The 18,995-nt window shown below is 55.1% G+C and overlaps 2 protein-coding genes across 7 annotated transcripts in view; one reads left to right on the forward strand and one right to left on the reverse strand.

Moving 5' to 3' along the window:
• Positions 1-7,968, reverse strand: part of RSPH1 (radial spoke head component 1) — a 39,321-nt gene extending 31,353 nt beyond the window's left edge. For all 5 annotated transcript variants that reach the window (XM_072807080.1, XM_072807079.1, XM_072807076.1 and 2 more), the window contains exons 1-5: positions 7,840-7,968; positions 5,368-5,481; positions 5,146-5,251; positions 1,004-1,094; positions 387-522 (exon numbers count right to left, since the gene is read on the reverse strand). In XM_072807080.1, coding sequence (XP_072663181.1) covers positions 387-522; positions 1,004-1,094; positions 5,146-5,251; positions 5,368-5,481; positions 7,840-7,893 — 501 coding nt within the window. In that variant the 5' untranslated portion in view covers positions 7,894-7,968. The remainder of the gene's footprint in view (positions 1-386; positions 523-1,003; positions 1,095-5,145; positions 5,252-5,367; positions 5,482-7,839) is intronic.
• A 3,867-nt stretch (positions 7,969-11,835) lies between these two features.
• Positions 11,836-18,995, forward strand: part of SLC37A1 (solute carrier family 37 member 1) — a 75,378-nt gene continuing 68,218 nt past the window's right edge. The window contains exon 1 of one of the 2 annotated variants that reach the window (XM_072807087.1): positions 11,836-11,907. The gene's annotated coding sequence lies outside the window, so the exon portion shown is untranslated. Of the gene's footprint in view, positions 11,984-18,995 lie in introns of both variants that reach the window. The other variant, XM_072807084.1, reaches the window with a different exon arrangement.

The following is an 18,995-nucleotide window of genomic DNA, read 5'->3' on the forward strand; positions in this document are numbered from 1 at the left end:
TCGGCCTCCCCAGGGCCCCAGCCCCATGCCTCCCAGGGCAAAGAAAGTCCAAACACACACATGCTCAACCGCAGATGTTTCACGGCCGATCTACCTACGACGAGGAGCACCTATGAGAGGCAGGATGCCCCCACGTTATAGCAACGGGATGGATGGCAGCCCAGGGAGGGTGGGGATGTCGCTGACATGCGGAGAAGAGAAGCAAGTGCCCTACACGCCGCCCTTTGCCAGCATCAGAGACCTGGGGAGACTCATGGCTGCCCACCCTCTGTATTTGGGGGGGCGGTTCTCTGGATTTTTGGTATTCCTCATTCACATATTTACATAGACTGGGGGGAGAGGCTATCGTGCATTTCATTGGCGCACATTGTTTCCCGCTGACTTACGTTTTTGTTCAAGAACTTGCCCTGGTACCTGTGGTTCAAGTGAATGAGCTCGGCTGCTCCCTCTTGCTGCCCATTCACCCAGGTACCTACATACTTGCTGCCCGTCTCTGCGTAGAAATAGGTGCCTTGCCCGTGCCTGGTTAAGACAGAGAGGAGAGTGCATTTTGTTCCGACACAGTGGAAAATCTTCCGGGTCTGTAAGACAGACATTTAAATGGAGGGTGTCTACACTTGGCTTCTCTGTCTTTGCCCCACCAGAGCACGCTCCTGCTCTGTGTGCCCACACACAGCGACTGCCTCTCTGCACATCAGCCGGGCCACGGAGGGTGTGGGGGTCAGAGGCGGTGCTCCTGGGAGCTGTGGCCCTGTCCCCAGGAGGGTTCTTCGGTGGGCTCGTTGCCATGGGGGCTCTTGAGCCAAGGACCATGTATTGTCCCAGCAAGTCTGCACCTGCCTGGCAATGTCACCTCTGGCATGCTCATCTTCAAGCCATGAAGGGGTGCAGCTGCCTGGCAAAGCTGGCTAGTGGGCTTTTGTCATGATTGTGCTTCATGCTAAGGCATCATCCTATTCCCATTACATAAATAGGTCTACAGAACGGAAGAGAGAACGCAAACCTTTGGTGAGCAAACCACTCTCCAGTGTAGGTATCATTATTGACGTAGTAGTACACACCATAGCCGTGCCTTAGGTCATCGGCCCACTCACCTGGAAGGGACGACACAAAAGCAGGCCCGGGTGAGAGGCACGAGATGGCCTTCATCTGCTTCCTCCTCCCTCTGTGACTCCCCTCTGTCCCCCTGCCCCTCTGGCTCAAAGGCATGGCGTTGGTGGGGGGAGGGCTGGTTAAGGGAAGCTGAGTCAAGAGCTCACTGGGGGCAGGTCCGGGCAGGTGTATGCAGGTGGGCCACAGTCACTTGTGCGCGCTACCAGCGGGCATCACAGTTGGCCACGGGCAGAGCTAGGATTCAGATCAGGCTTTGGTCTCCCTACCCCATACCCTTGCTGCTTGCATGTGTTTAGTGATCCAGTAACAACTTCGAAGCTTGATGATCCCTCCTCAGCCTCTTGCCGACAGCTCACACTATTTCCCACTTCATCACCTGGCTCCCGCACACCTTCCCGGCCTGGGCGCCCCGGGTGTCCCACCTGCACACCAGCTCCACGCACGTGGACGCCGCACGGTTCCCAACCACGGCCTCTGCTTGGACTCCTCCCTGACGGTCCCTGCCTATGCACCTCCACGCAGGGTCCTGCTAATCTCCTGCAAGCTTCCTAAGAAACACTGGAATTGGCAAAGGTACCATAAAATTCCTAACACCTCTACCGTAATGACAACAGCAATCTGCTTAGTGAATGTTGTCAATTCTTGAAGGTTGATCCCTGTACCAGGAGACTTAGGGCGTCCTCCAATCTTACAGCTCCCAAATGGAAGAAACTTGATAGAGGTTTCCAAAGTTGACGACTATCCTTAAAAAATCACATGGCACCGCTAAGAACAAGTTATTACCCTGTCACACTTTTCTAGACTGTGAATAATTTTTAAAAACTAATTTTGATATGTCTTTGATCAAAGACAGGATTCTCTATTTTCTCCATAGAAAGGGACATCGCAAAATTGTTGTCAGATAGACACTCCATTACGAGCTAGAAAGGTAAGGAAGAGGCGTGCTGCAGGCACGTCAGACGTGGATTTTTAACACTTCTGTTCAGGAGAAATCCTCATACACTTCTGTTCAGGTCGGTTGGTTGTGATCCGGGTTGGTTTTCCCCCAGGGGCGCACGGTCCCCTTACAAAGCTCCCCACGGGTGTTCACCCCACCATGGTCCCCAGGGCTTCCAGGGCTCCCCGGTCTGGAGCTCTGGGGATGAAAGACCATGTAAAATGAAATGCTCTGCGGCATCTGGGTGGCTCCGTCAGTTAAGCATCTGACTCTTGTTTTCTTTTTTAAAGATTTTATTTATTCATTCATGAGAGACACAGAGAGAGAAGCAGAGACGCAGGCAGAGTGAGAAGCAGGGTCCCTGCAGGGAGCCCGATGAGGGACTCGATCCCAGGACCCCGGGGTCACGCCCTGAGCCGAAGGCAGAGGGACTCTCTCTCCCTCTCCCTCTGCCCTCTCACCCCCGCTCATGCACATGGGCTCTCTCTCTTTCTCAAATGAATAAGTAAGTAAATAAATAAAATCTTTAAAAAATAAAAAAATAAAAAGAAAATGAAATGCTCTTTCAAGAAGCTCTCTTCCACTAACATGCAGGTTAGTCACTGTCTGCCCTGCTGGCTCCCTCCGCTGCTGGGTCAGCTATAGACACGGAGAGACGGGAGCTGACACTGGTGGGGAATCACCCCCGTGCTGGTTCCCAACAGCGACGGGCTTTGCACTGGCCACCTCCGCTGGGACACGTAATAACCGCAACACATTTTTACAGAGACAACACCCAAAACCAGAGGGACCCACGCACATTGCCCAAGGCCGCACAGCAGGACCGAAACAAAAATCTGGGTTTCTCTGGCTCCAACCCCGTGCCCTCTTCACAAGCACCCCCAAGGGCCAAGTGTTCATGCCTTCTTTTGGCTCCTGCCCCCGAGAGCTTCCAGAATAGCCAGCTTCAAGCCATCCTATTATCTTATTTCTCCACAATGTCCTTACTCAACATCTTCTTCTCCATTCACCCCTTGCAGCTGGCAACAGGGCCAACGTGGGAGAGGGGTGCTGGAGAGGGGTGCTCCCTCTCCTTTCCCAGGCCTCATCGGCCCTCCATCTCCACACCTGGCCGTCTGCAGAGGTGGTCCACATGCCCCTCCGAAGCCTGGCCCCCTCCGCTCCCCTCCAACCTCATCCCCTGCTCCGCCAAGCACCCCTGCCTCCCTGCCTCTGCCCAAGGGGCCCTCACAGCAGGGGTGTCCGCTCATCCCTGGGCTCCCCCACCGGGCCCACCTCCTGTCTGGGAGATCACCAATGCACCCCACACCTCGGGCTGGGGCCGAGCGCATTAGCTACCCTGCAGGAAACCACTCTGCACGTCCCTTAGGATGGCAGCCGGGCAACACAGGGTTTTAAAGAAGTCAGCCTCATGTCAACCTAGAGCTTTAGCTCCGGTTCACCTCGGGAGCTAAAATTAACATTGTGGCTTCTGACCCGGGAGAAGAAACCTCTGAGTAGTGACCACACCCTGCACCCTTTAAGATACAGAGCCACTCGGAGACGCGAAAACTCACGGCTGTTTCCAAAGGTCTGTGTGTTGGCTAACCTGCACGTTAAAAACTCCTTCCACCCCTTGTTCTGAGCATCCTTTTTATTTTTTTTTTAAGATTTTATTTATTCATTCATGAGAGACACAGAAAAAGAGAGAGAGAGAGAGAGGCAGAGACACAGGCAGAGGGAGAAGCAGGCTCCATGCAGGGAGCCCGACGTGGGACTCGATCCCGGGACTCCAGGGTCACACCCTGGGTGGAAGGCAGGTGCTAAACCGCTGAGCCACCCGGGCTGCCCCTGCATCCTTTATATATATGCACATGTTGTTCGGCTTGTATTGACATCTAGACTAAGATAAAACATGGCAACAATGAGATTAGGGTCATAACCGTCTGGAAGGCATTAAATCAAACTCTAAATTAAATTGTCTGAAGTTCATTTAAAAAGCAGATGGTGCTCCTTCTGGAATAATTGCTCTGAGAACGATGAAAAGGAGCCGCAACTTCTTCTCTTAACAGCAACGGCATTGGCACCCTCCCCCGGGGCCTCGGACCCTGGCAGTACACCTGGTTTGCAATTCCTTGGTTCCACTTCCATTTAGCAACCAGAGAGGCAGCTCCGCCTTGCACCCGAAGGACACGTCCTCATCAGGAAGCCACGCTACCACGGCGCTGCCCGGGCAGCCCATCCTGAGCGCTCGCCACCTGCCAGGCACGGTGCCCAGGGTACCATCCTCATCTGCGGACCAGAAAGCCGGGCCAGCGAGTGGGGAGGCTCCCTGCAGGAGGGGCCACCTCTTGTCACCACAGCTCCAGGGTTGCAGTCACAGACCTCCTGGGAAATCTGACCCAAACTGGATAAATTCTTCCCAGGAAAAGTCCAGAACACAGAACCCTGCATGGTTCTGTGTGGTGGCCTCACACCCACTTCCCACTTGTCTCTCCTCCCAGGTTCACCCCTGATGGGGATCAGACCAGCACGGCAGTCACACCGGGCGATGACGGTGTGCGGGGACAGCAGGGGGCATTCTCGGAAACCAGGGAACAACGATCCTCCTGAGACATGACACTGGCAGGCAAGAAATCGTGGCAGGCAGAGGAATGCCAGCTTAACGAGGCCGAACATCTCCCCCGACCAGAAGCGTTCAACGAAGGAACCCCCAAGTCTAAAGAAACCACGCATGTTCATGAAGAGAGGGTGGGTCAGAGAGAGAAACAGCAAAATCAGCTTCAAGGGCAGGAGCACCACAGAGCACCTGTTTCCTGACCCCACGAGGCTCTGCACTCCCCCAGGGCATCCCTTGCTTTTGCTGCTCAGCATATGGGCTCACGAGGGAGAGTCATATCCCCCCCCCCCCCGCACCAGGGGCCAATTTGTGAGTCTCAGGGCTTCCTGGTTTCTGCGTCAGCCCTGAGAACACAGGAGCACAGCCCGTGTTTGCAGAGTGCCTGACCAACCTGGAGAACTTGGAGCTCCCTCGTACGGCCCAGCATCCACAGACAAGTTCGGTCCCCAAACAAGAGCTTTACGGCCCAGAAATCTGCTCTGTGAGCACGTTTTACCTTCGTATCTTGATCCATCTGGGTATATAAAAGTGCCGTGACCATGCTTTTTATTTTTAACGTACTCTCCGATGTACCGAGCGCCGCTTTTAAATTTGTAGATCCCCTGAAATACATTGATTATATACGATTCATATCATTCCTGATACGTGCTCAGCCCTGCGGTGCTCGCCGCTGGCGCACTGACTGGAATAAGCTACCTCCCGGCGGCACCATTCTGACCTGGCCGTGTCTTTTACCGTGCTCGTAGTTCCCTTCATACGTGTCCCCGTTGGGCAGTCTTGCCTTCCCGTGTCCGTGTCGTTCGCCTGCCTCATTCCGTTCCCCGTCGTATTCCTGGGCAGAGGAGACAGGGATAATTACAGCTACTGTGTATTCGTCACTAAGGATGTCTTAAGCATCTTTACATAAAAGAGTATTTCATTGAATCCCTCCCAATCCCCAGCCCCATCTTACAGGTGAGGTAGGCAACCACACCTGGGCGACATGAAGCATTGGTCCAAGGGGACACACCTAGTGCCTGTCACTGGCGGGAGCCTCACTCGCTGTCTCCGGTATCTGAGCTGGTAATTTATCATGATAATCCTTCACATTGTAAATGAAGCCAACAAATTGTGGAAAACGAGAGGCATTCCAAATTGTGTTCTTTATGGGGACGGATGTGAAGTAATACATGCAGGGGGAATAGGTCTCAAGCCACACAAATACCTCCCTGTTGCTGCCGCCAGTAATCCAGGACTTCAAATGAAAAAAAAAAAAACAAAAAAACAAAACAAAAAAAAAACAAAAAAAACCCCCCACCCAACTCTTCCTTCAAGGATTCCTGGATTCCTGGGTGCCTGAGATGTCAGGACAGCTTTCAGCCTCAGGAGGTGTCAGGGGGAGGGGAAGCCACATGGGGGAACTGAGGAGTCACCGGGGCTCAGTTGTCTCAAGAGTCCCCAACTCCACTTAGCTCATCTCCTTATCAAGTTTAAACTCTTTATCAAGAGAGTTTCAAACACTCATGGACTAATACGGTAAGACAGAAATAATTACATATCTTAAAAGTAGGTCAATAAAAAAAAAAGAACCTAACACAAGCTTGTAATTCACCTCTTTTCTCCTTACCCTTCACAAAACAAACATTCCTCAAGCACCTCGTCGTGAGCGCAGAGTGCACAGAATAAATAATAAAAGGGCCGGGGCACAGAGTAATGATTTCACGTGGAGTTGGATCTGCAAAGACTTATTGCAACACAGGCTCAAACATGCCACTAGGACTTTGGAAACAAACACTTCTGGGGTCTGCCCTTGCCTCGCATGATCTAGCCCAGAAATCCTTGCTCAGAGCAGAAGGTAAAAATGTGTGGCTTTACAGATCTAAATCACAATGTATAAAAGCTTCCCCCCACCCTCGCTCAGAAGCCCTCCCAGTGCACCCAATGCTGAGCCACTGGGGTGACTGAATAGAAGGGAACCCTTTAAAACGACCCCAGCTGTGGATTTATGGGCAACAAAAAAGTTACGAATCACTAGGGCCATCCTAGGAGACAAACTTGAAGTCTTCCTGGGCAGATGTCGTAGGTCGGGTTCCCCCAGAAGCAGACCCTGAGCAAGTGATTTTTTTTTAAAGTGCTCCCCGGGAAATCAATAAATGGGAGGGGGAAACAGATATGGAAGAGGAGCATGAGAATGTCTGGAGACGTCCCAGACTCGGCCTCGTTGCACAGGGGATTCTGGGGTGTAAATCACTGCAGTTTGTCCTGCTTTTTAAGCACGAGCGGCTGGCTGTCCTGAGAGCACGCAGATCCCGGGCTTCTGGCTCTGCCCGCCGGCCGGGCGGCTCTGCTTCGTAGAGGTGCTAGTCTTGAGCAGTAACTAGGGCAGAAGCTGGGAGACGGGCGCACAGAGCTGCCAAGAAGGCCCCAGCAGGCACCGACCCATCGGTCACAGCAAGAGGTGACAGATTTTTCAGTTAATTCGGAAACCATAAAATAATAATAATAATAATAATAATAATAATAATAATAATAATAATAATTCGGAAACCATCTCAACTCTGTACCCTGAACACACACACACCATGGCTGGGGTTCCCAACTGTCAGCCAAGAAATGGCACCCTCTGGGCTAGAGTGATTCATCTGTGATTACATGTTTATGTGCACACGGCGCCCAGCTCACACCACTGGATAAGGTGCACCCGGCACCGCCTCGCCACTGTCTGTCTACAGGGGATGAGTCCTACGACTTGGCTCAGCTCCCAGAGAAGCATTAGTCCTTCCAGGCCTCTAGGGCATGCCTTGGGGAAGCGTTCGCTGAGACCTTCTCAGCATCTCTTGAAGGCTGGCCAAGCAGCTGTCCTCCGTCCCCCTGATCCCGAGGAGCTGAGCTCCGCTGCAGGAATGACTGTTCATCGCCGCCCGGCAGGAGGGGTGGCCCTGCCAGCCACAGACACCGCGGGCATGGAGCGGCAGCAGAGGATGCTCCACCTGGCGGGCATGGCAGGCGGGGGACGCTCCAGAGGCTGCCTCGGAACACGGGAGGGCGGATGGGGAGGAGACGGGAGGGAAGGCAGCGGCGACAAGGGATGTGGCGAGAAGACGTCAGCTGTTCTCCTTTCACCGCCAGCTTCCAGGACTGGGCGCTGCTTTGGCCGCACTGGCCTCCGGGGGTGCGCCCGGGGAGCCCCCACCCCTCACCCAGCTCTCACCCCAATATCATTCTCTCCCTCCTCCTCCAGCTCCTCCGAGCCCAGGTCCGACATGGCCTCGCCCGGGTCTGGGTCCTCGCCGCCACCAGCGCGTCTCTGTAGGTCCCCGCCGCCTGCACCGCCGCGTCCGCCGTCGCCATGGAGACGCGGCCTGCCCCGCCCCCTCCGCCGGCGCGGGGCGGAGCCACTGGCCGCGTCCGGGTGCTGCCATAGCAACAGGAGGGGCTCCACCAATCGCTGCTCGGGAAGAGGGAGGGGGCGGGACTCGGGAATGGAGAGGGGGCGTGGCCTGGAGCGGGAGCCACTGGCCGCGTCCGGGTGCTGTCATAGCAACGGGAGGGGCTCCACCAATCGCCGCCCGGGGAGAGGGAGGGGGCGGGACTCGGGAATGGAGGGGGGCGTGGCCTGGAGCGGGAGCCACTGGCCGCGTCCGGGTGCTGTCATAGCAACGGGAGGGGCTCCACCAATCGCCGCCCGGGAAGAGGGAGGGGGCGGGGCTCGGGGCGGACTTGGTACCCACCAGCTCTCTGACCTGGACACCCTGGGCTGGCCGGGATCCCGCCGTCGGCTGCTGGATGATGCTGTAACGAGGAGGCACCTTTGGGTCAGGGCCGTGAAGAGGGGGTGCACAGAAGACGCACAGAGGCCAGCTCTGGACAGGGCCTCCCCTCTGCCCGCCGCTGAGTGCTGCCCCTCTCGACCCCTCCCTTGGCCTCTTGGGTCCCTCCGCGGGCCCTGCCCTCTCCTCCTCGCCTTTCTGGGCTCTCCTGACCAGTGTGGACAGTCCAGAGAAACGTGTCAGCTGACAGCCTTCCTCTTGTTTATAAACATCCCCTCCTGACGCAGGGAGTCAGCTCTAACCTCTTAGCAGAGGCGCGTCCACACTGATTCGCTTCGGGGTTTGACACCCCTCCTCCACCTCAAACATGATGAGTCCAGTCTCCTCTATGTCTCAAGGAGGAAAGGACTTGAACTCCACGCATCATCCACCTGCTTGTCATCCACCCACCATCCATCCAGCTAGCCATCAGCCCCCACAGCACCTAGAAAAGGGTTTTTCACACAGTAGATGCTCAGCCAAGCCAGTGAGATCCAGTCCATCTGGGCCTTTAGATCCCTGGTGAGATGAAAACATGGTAGAGGTCTTTCTTTTAATGGTACTTAAAAGAATCTCTATTTTGTTTGTGTCAATAAAGACCACTCAAATGAACAAGCAAAGGCCATTTATTCAGAGCTTGCTATAGCCAGGGAGTCAGCTGCCATCACTTGCATTTTGGCAGAGATTCACAGGGGGGCAGAGCTTGCAGTGGAAGAGAGGGGAGGCGCCAGGTGTGCCCCACCTGGGGGCTGTTGGCCCAGCTAACTAGAAGTGGGACATGCTAGGTGATTGGCTAGCAGACTGAACCTTCTCTGGTTGGTCTTAAGCTGGAAGTGGAGACCACTCAGCTATTAATCAAGTCCTGGCCAATTGTCATGGGGGTTATTGTTTGCTTCTAGGGCAGTTGTTTGCTCCTAGATCAGGCCGACTTCCTACAAGTCTGACTTACAGCACATCAGCTCCCTGGGCGGTTCCTATAGATAATGGGTTGGTTTCTTAGGCTGTGGCTTGTGGGTCAGAGTTCTGTTTTTCTATATGGTTTGGCCATTGTACATTTGTATACCTGATTTCTAATGTGTTTTTGAAAATCACACAAATAACTGTGTCTTCTCAAATCTACATATTGTTGGTTTTTGAATTTTAAAACCTTGAACAATAACAATAACCCAATCATCTTATTTCTTTAAACGTAATATTTAAGTATTCAAAAAATTGACCTAAATGGGAGGGAAACTGGTCTTAAAGTCATCATTGTTCAATAAAAACATTACTCTCCTAGAGCCAGAATGCCTAAGTTCTAATTTTGGGCCCCATGGGTTTGGTGACCTCTGGCAATTCATCTGCCCTCTGAGCTTCGGATTCCTATTTTGTTTTTTGTTTGTTTTTGGTTTTTGGGGTTTTTTTCGGATTCCTATTTTGTAAATTGGGGAGAATAAGCTCTTCTGATCTCAAAGAGCTGCCATAGGAATCAAAGATAATATTTTATCAATGCATTATTATGATAGCTACCTAATATTAACAATAAAAATATTACAAAGAAATCACGTATCATTAATGGAAAGTTCCTCCCATACCCATCCCAAGGTATGTTGTTTGTTGTTGCCCTGGAGGTAAGGGGAGGAGTAGCGAGGAAATAAGAGTTTGATCTTGCCAACCACCTTACAGATGCCAAACCCATGAGAGGAAGCCCCCCAGATCTTCCTGAGCACTCATACTCTGCAACCTTTCCCTTGGAAACAATGACGTAGTGGACGGTAATGATCTTAACCAAATCTCAGGCCCAAATCTTAGGCATCACTTACAAAAAAAGGAAAGAAAGGAAAGAAAGAAAGAAAGAAAGAAAGAAAGAAAGAAAGAAAGAAAGAAAGAAAGAAAGAAAGAAAGAAAATACAAGCAAATTAACATCCAAAAACCTACAACTAGCATTATTCGTTAGATGCAAAGAAAAAAAGATCGTAAGTAACAAAACTTAACAGTTTTTCTTGTGGGGAAGAGTGAGGTCTTTGGGACACGGGTGATCATGATCTTCCTTATACTTCTTTATAAATGTCGTCACATTCACTACAACTGAACATGTCTTTATAATAAAATGTCAAAAATATTTTAGAGATCAGAAATCTGGAACAGTGATGATAATTCAAGTATGTCTTAGCTTTTTTTTTTTTTTTTTTTTTTTTGCACGTGAGAATGATTTGGTCTATCAATGACAGTAACTAAGGTTTGCTAAGTTCTGACTGTGTGCTGCAGTGTTTTAAGAGCTTCATATGGATCGTGTTGTTGCATCCCATCACCCCCCCCCCCACACACACACACACACTGTACAGCTAAGGGAGAGAAGCCCCAGGGGGGTGAAGTCATTGCTCAGGTTCATAGAATCGGCGGGGTCACAGCCATTGCTGTTCCTCGTGACACCCCCCTGCCTTCCAAATCTCTGACTCCAAGGAGCAGCTGCGGTGTCCAGGGGGTGGCCTTAAAAGCACCTACCAAGCAGAGAACCACTGGCTCAGTGAGCTCTATTTTTTTTTCTAAGATTTTACTTATTCATGAGAGACGCAGAGAGAGAGAGACAGAGACACAGGCAGGGGGGAGGCAGGCTCCCTGCAGGGAGCCCGATGGGGGACCGCATCCCAGGACCCCGGGCCACGTCCTGGGCCGAGGGCAGGCGCTCCACCGCTGAGCCCCCGGCGCACCCTCGAGCTCTAGGCTGAGGAAGCCAGAAGCGGCTCAAGCAAAGCCTGGCGTGGACCCCACGCTAGCGGGCGGCCGGGTGCCCGGCCCCTCCGAGCCCTACCTGACCGATGCCCCACGCAGGCTGCTCTCCCCTCCCATCTCCACTGTCCAGATAAGGCAAGAACGGGGACAACGGGCGGCCCCGTCCCTCGCAGCAGCACAGACCTGCCCCGAACCCCTCCCCGCAGGACAGCTCAGGGCAGGCGCTCCCGGCCACGGCCGGTCCCAGGAGGGTTGCACCGGCAGCCGGCCCGGAGCCCGACGCACCTGGGCCCTCCCTCCCGGGAGACCCGAGCGCCGGGGGCACAGCCGCCTCTCATACTCCGAAGGCTTCCTCCTCCTCTCCTCGGAGGCGAGGGGCCAAGCGAGGGCGCCCTCCCCACGACCAGAAAGGCTTTTCTTCCCCGCAAAGAGGGAGGAAATCCTCTTCACCCCCGAAGGACCTCTAGAGGGACATGCTGCCCATCATCCACCTGCAAGGTCTCCCATCATGCCCAGCGAGCCCTCCCATCACCCCCAGCGAGCCCTTCCCATCACCCCCAGCGAGCTCTCCCATCACCCCCAGCGAGCCCTCCCATCACCCCCAGCGGGCCCTTCCCATCACCCCCAGCGGCCCTTCCCATCACCCCCCAGGGAGCCCTCCCATCACGCCCAGCGGCCCTTCCCATCCGCCCCCAGTGCACGCCTGCGCAGAGGCAGCCCTCGGAGAAGGCGGGAGCGCCGAGGCGGCGGGGCGTCGCGTGAGTGCGGGCGGGGGCCTACGGTTCCGCCGGTTCGTGTCCCCAGAAAGAACTTATCGTCGCGCCTTCCCCGAGTGTGAGTGACGGAGACCCGCCGCCCTCCTGCGAGGAGGCTGAGTGGAGGGAGCCCGGGCCGGGCTGGCCAGGCCGCTGAGCGCCCCCTGCGGCTCGGGATGGCTGGGGGGGGGGGGGGGCGGGCCTGCCCCCACTGCACCCCTCCCTGACCGCCTGCCGCAGGGGGCTGGGGGGCGGCAGTTGCCATGGCGACCGGCGGCGTCCGAGCCTGTCCCTGGGGAGCCCCGGAGAGGGCGCCCGGGCCTGATCTGCCTCGTTGGGGCGGCGGCGACGGCTCGGCTCAGCAGCGGGTGAGGGACGCGAGCGCCGGCGCCGCCGCACGTGCAGGGGGCCGAGCAGGTGGACGTTTCGAAGCAGCACTGCGGCCTCCTTGGGTGGAGCTGTGACGGCGGCGGGCGCTGCGGGCCGGGCGGGCTGGCCTCCGGGCGGCTTTCCTCCCCCGAATCCGCGGGCGCGTGTCTACGGTGGAGGGAGAGTGGCCGCCCCGCGGGGCTGCGGCGTGCGGACGGCGGTGGAGCCCTCGGCGGGGCCCGCTCCCGGTGCACCTTCCGCCAGGCCTCGGGGGCGCTGTGGACTCAGGGATCCTCCGCCCCTTCAGTCGCCGGGTCTTCCTGAAGGCGCCCCGGCTGCAGACGTGCGTCGGCCAGGCGGCCGCTTGTGAGCGTTGGTGTCGTGAAGACTCGGGCTCGTCGGCGCCACGGACGCGGGCGGGCAGCCTGCGCGGGACCAGTGTGAAGCTGCGCCTCCCGCGCTCGAGGCGGCCAACACAGGAAGCCGCCGGCGCGCAGACGCCCATCCTGCGGTGGACAGGAGGTGCACGGGGGAGGGCACGGGAGGTGCACGCGAGGTGCACGCTAGGTGCACGGGAGTGGACGCGAGGTGCACGGCAGGTGGACGCGAGGTGCATGGGTGGAGGACTCGAGGTGGATGGGAGTTGGACGCGAAGTGCACGGGAGGTGGACGCGAGGTGCATGCGAGGTACACAGGAGGTGGACACGAGGTGCACGGGAAGTGGACGCGAGGTGCACAAGAGGTGTATGTCAGGTGCACGCGAGGTGCACGGGAGGTGGACGCGAGGTGCATGCAAGGTGGACGCGAGGTGCACGGGAGGTGGACGCGAGGTGCACGGGAGTGGACGCGAGGTGCACGGCAGGTGGACGCGAGGTGCATGCGAGGTGGACGTGAGGTGCATGCGAGATACACAGGAGGTGGACACGAGGTGCACGGGAGGTGGACGCGAGGTGCACAGGAGGTGTATGTCAGGTGCACGCGAGGTGCACGGGAGGTGGACGCGAGGTGCATGCAAGGTGGACGCGAGGTGCACGGGAGGTGGACGCGAGGTGCACAGGAGGTGGAAGTGAGGTGGACGTGAGGTGCACGGGAGGTGGACACAAGGTGGACGCAAGGTGCACGGGAGGTGGAAGCGAGGTGCATGCAAGGTGCACGGGAGGTGGACGTGAGGTACACAGGAGGTGGATGCGAGGTGCACACGAGGTGCACGGGAGGTGGACGCAAGGTGCACGGGAGGTGAATGCGAGGTGCACGTGACGTGGACGCGAGGTGCACGCGAGGTGGACGCGAGGTGCATGCGAGGTGGACGTGAGATGGACGTGAGGTACACGGGAGGTGGACGCGAGGTGCATGCGAGGTGGACGGGAGGTGCATGCGAGGTGCATGGGAGGCGAACGCGAGGTGCACGGCAGGCGGACGCGAGGTGCACGGCAGGTGGACGCGAGGTGCATGCGAGTTGCACGTGAGGTGCATGGGAGGACACCACCAGTCCTGGTCCGCCCGGGTCATGAAACCGTCCAGTACTACGACACAACCAGCCAGGCGGGGAGGCCAGTGGCAGTCGGCCGCGCGGGGACCGGTGCCTGGGAATCCGGCGGCTCCGTTTGATGTTGGCCCGCAGCCCGGCAGCTCAAGGGAAGAGCCTGCAGCCCCTCCCCGCACTGCACAGAGGAACCGTCCGGTCAACACACGCTGCTCACGTTGCACACCACGGATCGCTTTGCCGCAGCACAGTGATTTTAGGCGACGCTTGGGAAAGACAAAAGAGTAGAGCGTGTCCATTTTTAAATTCCTTTTTCATCTGCTTTAGGGTCTTCCTTTCTTTATTCTTAAGTCAGATTGGATTTTCCAAAGGTTCTGTGAATACCCGGGTTAAGTAGTTGTCACTGAGCGTGTGCTGAACCCCTGGGTTGTATACTAGGGACTCTGAGGAAATGAGAAAAATTTACAGACCCATTTGGGACAAAGTCAGCATTAGTCCACGCTATTAAAAAATGTATCTAAATCCTGATCCCCTGTGGCTCTCTTGGTCCCTTACTCTAGATGGGACGTCGTTCCTCCCTACTAGTGGGGATGTGAGGCTGGATCTCCTGCTGGTACAGAAGACCTTGCAGGGTCGGTGGTGGTGGAGGGAGATGCCTCCCAAGCGGTACAAGGGCCTGCACCTTCCAGCGCCTGAGGACGCATCAGGTTCTCTGAGGCAGCTGCAGGGCAGGAGCCTGCCAGCCGAGTGACGTTTCCCAGGGTAAGGCTCGCCCTGTGCACCTTACAGGAAGGTCATGAGGATCAAATGAGTTCACGAGAATGAAATGCTCTGGAAAGGCCACATGCTGTAGAAATGGAACATGTACACTTACCTCGGGGTTTTAAATCCTTGACCCCATAGCGCTGGATCTGCACAGAATGCGTGTTTCCCTGTGTCTGTGACGCAGCAGAGACCCGCGATGAACACCCGTGAGCCCGCTCCCCGAAACCAAGAAGCGAATGAAGGGATGACCAGCATCACTGGGCACACCTGAGTGCAAAGAGCTCTGTCCCCACCTCACATCCACTGTGCAGCACTCAGCCTCGTGGGGGTGGAGGGTTACTGGGCCAGCAGGAGAAGCAGGGAGACTAAATGTGTGCTTCTCCGTGTTGCCACCTAGGATGGCCGGCCCACGCCGCTCTCCAGCCGAGTGATTGATGCCCCCAATCCCTCGCCTGCTGTAAGTTGTTTTTCTTGTCTAATTCGATGGGCAAACAGCATCTCGTGGTGCCTTTACTTTGTATTTCCTGGATCGTTTGTGAGGATGAGCACTTTTCCCCACGGCTTATTCTTCCCCTACATTAACCGTATATAATTACTTAGATCCGTTTTCCTCAGGACACTGTCCTAGCTCAGCGAATGCCATTGTCTTTCTGAAACGCGACTCTCAGTTTCTCTACCTGGTGCGCAGTTCTCCTTGCACACCTCACCCGATGTAACCCCCTAGGGGGACGCTTTCCTATGTGCTTCGAGCCCCTGGTACGTCCCCTTCCCTCTGCTTCTGCTGCACTCCTGGCGTACTTGTGACTTGTGCTTCCGTGTCCCCACGTGCCCCAGGGCCTTGGCCCCGCGGCCCAGCACAGAGCCTGACCCCAAGTTAAGGCTCAGGTTAGTAAACAGTACTAAGTGCTTTTGGCAAAATTGGTAAAACGCAGTGAAGTATAAAGAAGAAGGTGAAGAACACCCGTAACCTCATCTCCTGGGAGGGCTGCTATCGGTGTTCAGACATGAATCCTTTCAGGCCTTCTATTTTTTTTAAAGATTTTTTATTTATTCATGAGAGACACAGGCAGAGGGAGAAGCAGGCTCCCTGCAGGGAGCGGGATGTGGGACTCGATCCCAGGACTCCAGGATTACACCCTGGGCTGAAGGCAGACGCTCAACCACTGGGCCACCCGAGCGTCCCCCTTCCAGGCCATCTAAATGCATACGTGCTTGTATTTAACTGGAATGGTTTCGTCTATCGCTTGCCGTTAGGAGGTACTGTCACACGGTGGACACGCCAGAACTTCTTCAGAAGTGTTTAAAGGGGGGGAGGGGTTAAATGATCGAACTGTATTTCATCTTGAGAATATGTCAGAACTATTTTGATTCAATCCAGTTTGATGAACAAATGAAAGTGTTTAATGCAGACTTGAAGGATGTAGGGAGCGTCGTTTAAGGAGATTGTGCTCCTTTACGTTATTAAGAGGATACCATTTCAGGGTCTTCTCTGGGTACGTCATTCACCCCTACTGTTCGATGGCCACAGAAGCACTTCCTCAGCTCTAGGTGCCTGCCGCTCCTCTCCTTATGGCTCTGGTACCCCGGGATGTGTGTGTCTGTCTCTCCTCCCCCGACCTGGTTTTTAATGACCGGCTGCCAGGGCAAACCTCCAAGCAGTTGGGGACCAAATAGAGTAGTCGGGAGAGCTGCAGGAATCCTTCCTCCTCCACAAGGAACAGAGCCCGGAAGGTTTTAAGCGGGGCTGGTGGTTGAAGGCTTCCCAGGACTGGCGTCCACACCATCCAAACACTGAAACTTGGCACTCAGAACCAGGCTGGCACCCACTTTGGGCCACACTGGGCCCAGGGCTGCCACCTCCGGGCATGGCGACCACCCACGAGCTCAGTGCGATTTGTTTCTGGCACTGGGTGCAGAGTCTCGGTGTAGGGACCCTAAAAGGTTCCCCATTGAAGAAGAATAGAAAGGTAAAAATCCACGTTTACTGAGCAAGGTCAGTTAGGTGAAGATAGCTCCATCTCACCAGTGCGTTCCTTTGACTAGTTTCTTAGTACGTTTGAAGTATTGTTTGATTCTCAGAAGTTACAATACCCCCAAAATACGTGATGTTTTTTCTAAAAGAGTTTTTAGATTGTTTAAGTTGAAACCAGAGAACTTGTAACATGTTTAAGGCTTTGGGGCGGGGGGAGTTTTGTGGCTGGAAGCTCTCTGTGGTTTCGTGCCAACTAGATGGACGGTGAGCTCCCTGAGGATGGCAGCCGGCCGGGTTCTGTTGGTAACACGGTCGGTGTCTTACGGAGCCAAGTGCTCAGCGACACTACGTTAGAGGAGACGCTGAGGCATAAAGAGGTTCAGGAGCATTCCAGGGTGACATACTGAGAAAGTGCTGCAAGGACCTCAGGCAGCACCCTTGTGGGGAGACTGTGGGCACAGGCAGCCAAGCCACTTGGGTCCCCTCTCCTGACCTGGTAGCACCTGTCCCCTCGCAGACGCTCCTGAGTTTGCCAGCAGGAGGGGGGCAGTGATGTGATCCATAGGAACTTTGTAGGCACATTTGGGTTTAAAACCTGTTAGCTTTATGCCATTTAACCAAACCTTAACAGGATTTATATTAAGGGTAAGGGCGGGAAATCAAACTCCATTTTTATTTTTTGAAAGGTGTTTTATTTTTTAAGACATTTTATTTATTCATGAAAGACGTGGAGAGAGAGGCAGAGACACAGGCAGAGGGAGAAGCAGGCTCCATGCAGAAAGCCTGATGTGGGACTCGATCCCAGGACCCCAGGGTCACGACCTGAGCTGAAGGCAGATGCCCAACCACTGAGCCACCCAGGCGTCCCTCAAGTTCTCTTTTTAGAAGAAAATGACAGACCAACCACCTATGCTGCAGAAAGGGACTCTGTAGTTCCCTTTTACCCTGGTGCCCAGGGCTTGACCACAAGTTATTACACATTCACGTCCACCTGCTGTGCCTTTCGGGGGGGGGGAGGGGGGTTTGGAGCAGCCACCGCACACCTGGGACCAGGGACTCAGCAGCCAGGGTTTATCAGGTGGCTCCTGTGTGCCAGGCTCGATTCTAGGTGACAGGCATTCACCCCATGGACAAACAGGTAAAAAAATCTCTGCCCTCGCAGAGCCCACATCCCAGCACGTCCCGAATGATGCTTAATGCTCTTATGCTTTCTAAGCTGCGGCATTTCCAGGCTCTGAAGTCCAGACTCGCTGAGCTCCCTCCAGGGAGGCCCTCCCAGGTGTCTGCTCCTCTCCCAGATGCACCCGGCCTCGCCTCCTGGTGCCCTGCAGACACCGGGCTCTCGGACACAAGGTCCTTGCTTTAAACCTTACTTCTCGTTGCAATCCCAGCTCCGAGCATGGGGCTGCTTTTGCACACAGGAGGTTCTTTCTCATGAACAAGCGAACCTTCCAGAAGGTGTCCGAGTTGCCCCTTTCTCAATACCAGGGGGAAGGAGTGACTCCTCCATGCAAATCTGGGTGCAGGGGTTGGGGGCAAAACCTAACCCTTCAGGTTGGGGCCACCCACCTTTGTCCTCTATCGGTGTCACTCGGGCCACAGACACACCCACTCTGTCGCACACACAGATGGACACTGATAGAAATTAATGATCTCATTACTCTCCTCCTGACGGCCAGCAGCACCTGCTGCCCTCCAGGCTGTGTTCCCTGCAGATTCCCTTAAACCCTCTTCATTTTTCTCAAACACCAGAGGTCGGTCCCTCTTCACTTTGAGCAGCTGACCTTACCTTCTGCGCCAAAGGAACGTAGATAAGAACCCTCAGCTCATGCCCACTCACCTACAAAATGACCTGTGTCTACGTATGTCCTTTTCATTGTCCCTTCTCCATCCCGGGGCTCATTTTTCTGGTGTGGACTCCTTGTCTTTCTGCCTCTGGAGGGACGTGTGTCCTTCGAGCTGACAGCCCTCTTTCCCGTGCACACCGACCCTGTCCTCTCTCTGGTGCCTCCCCAGAGAGATGCCTGGTTCCAGGTCTGGGCACATGTGTGAGACGAGCTCAGAACATCCTGTCTCACTGGAAAGCGAGGATGTTAATAAAGCACCAGGTGGAGGCAGAAGGTCTCAGGAACCAATTAGAGGAGGCTCCAGGGTGGTGCGGTCGGTTGAGCGTCTAACTCTTGGTGTCAGATCAGGATCTCAGGGTCGGGAGACTGAGCCCCGCTTCAGACTCTGTGCTCAGCGCAGAGTCTGTTTAGGCTCTGTCTCCCGCTGCCCCTGCCCCCTGCTCTCTCTTTTCCTCAAATAAATCTCTAAAAAGAGAAGAAAAAGAGGCTCTTACCTGCCAGATGGGCAAATGACATTAGTGCATATAACAAAAAAGGCAAAACAACATGAAAGGAAACTGATAACTTTCAAAAAATGCTAAAAAATCAAGATATTATTTTAGCAAGTGGCAGATGAAGGAATCCCGCCTTCATCCTGCCTTCCCTGCCTGCACCG

The sequence above is a fragment of the Canis lupus genome, chromosome 30, assembly GCF_048164855.1.
Source record: "Canis lupus baileyi chromosome 30, mCanLup2.hap1, whole genome shotgun sequence".
In the NCBI taxonomy this organism is placed as follows: Eukaryota; Metazoa; Chordata; class Mammalia; order Carnivora; family Canidae; genus Canis; species Canis lupus.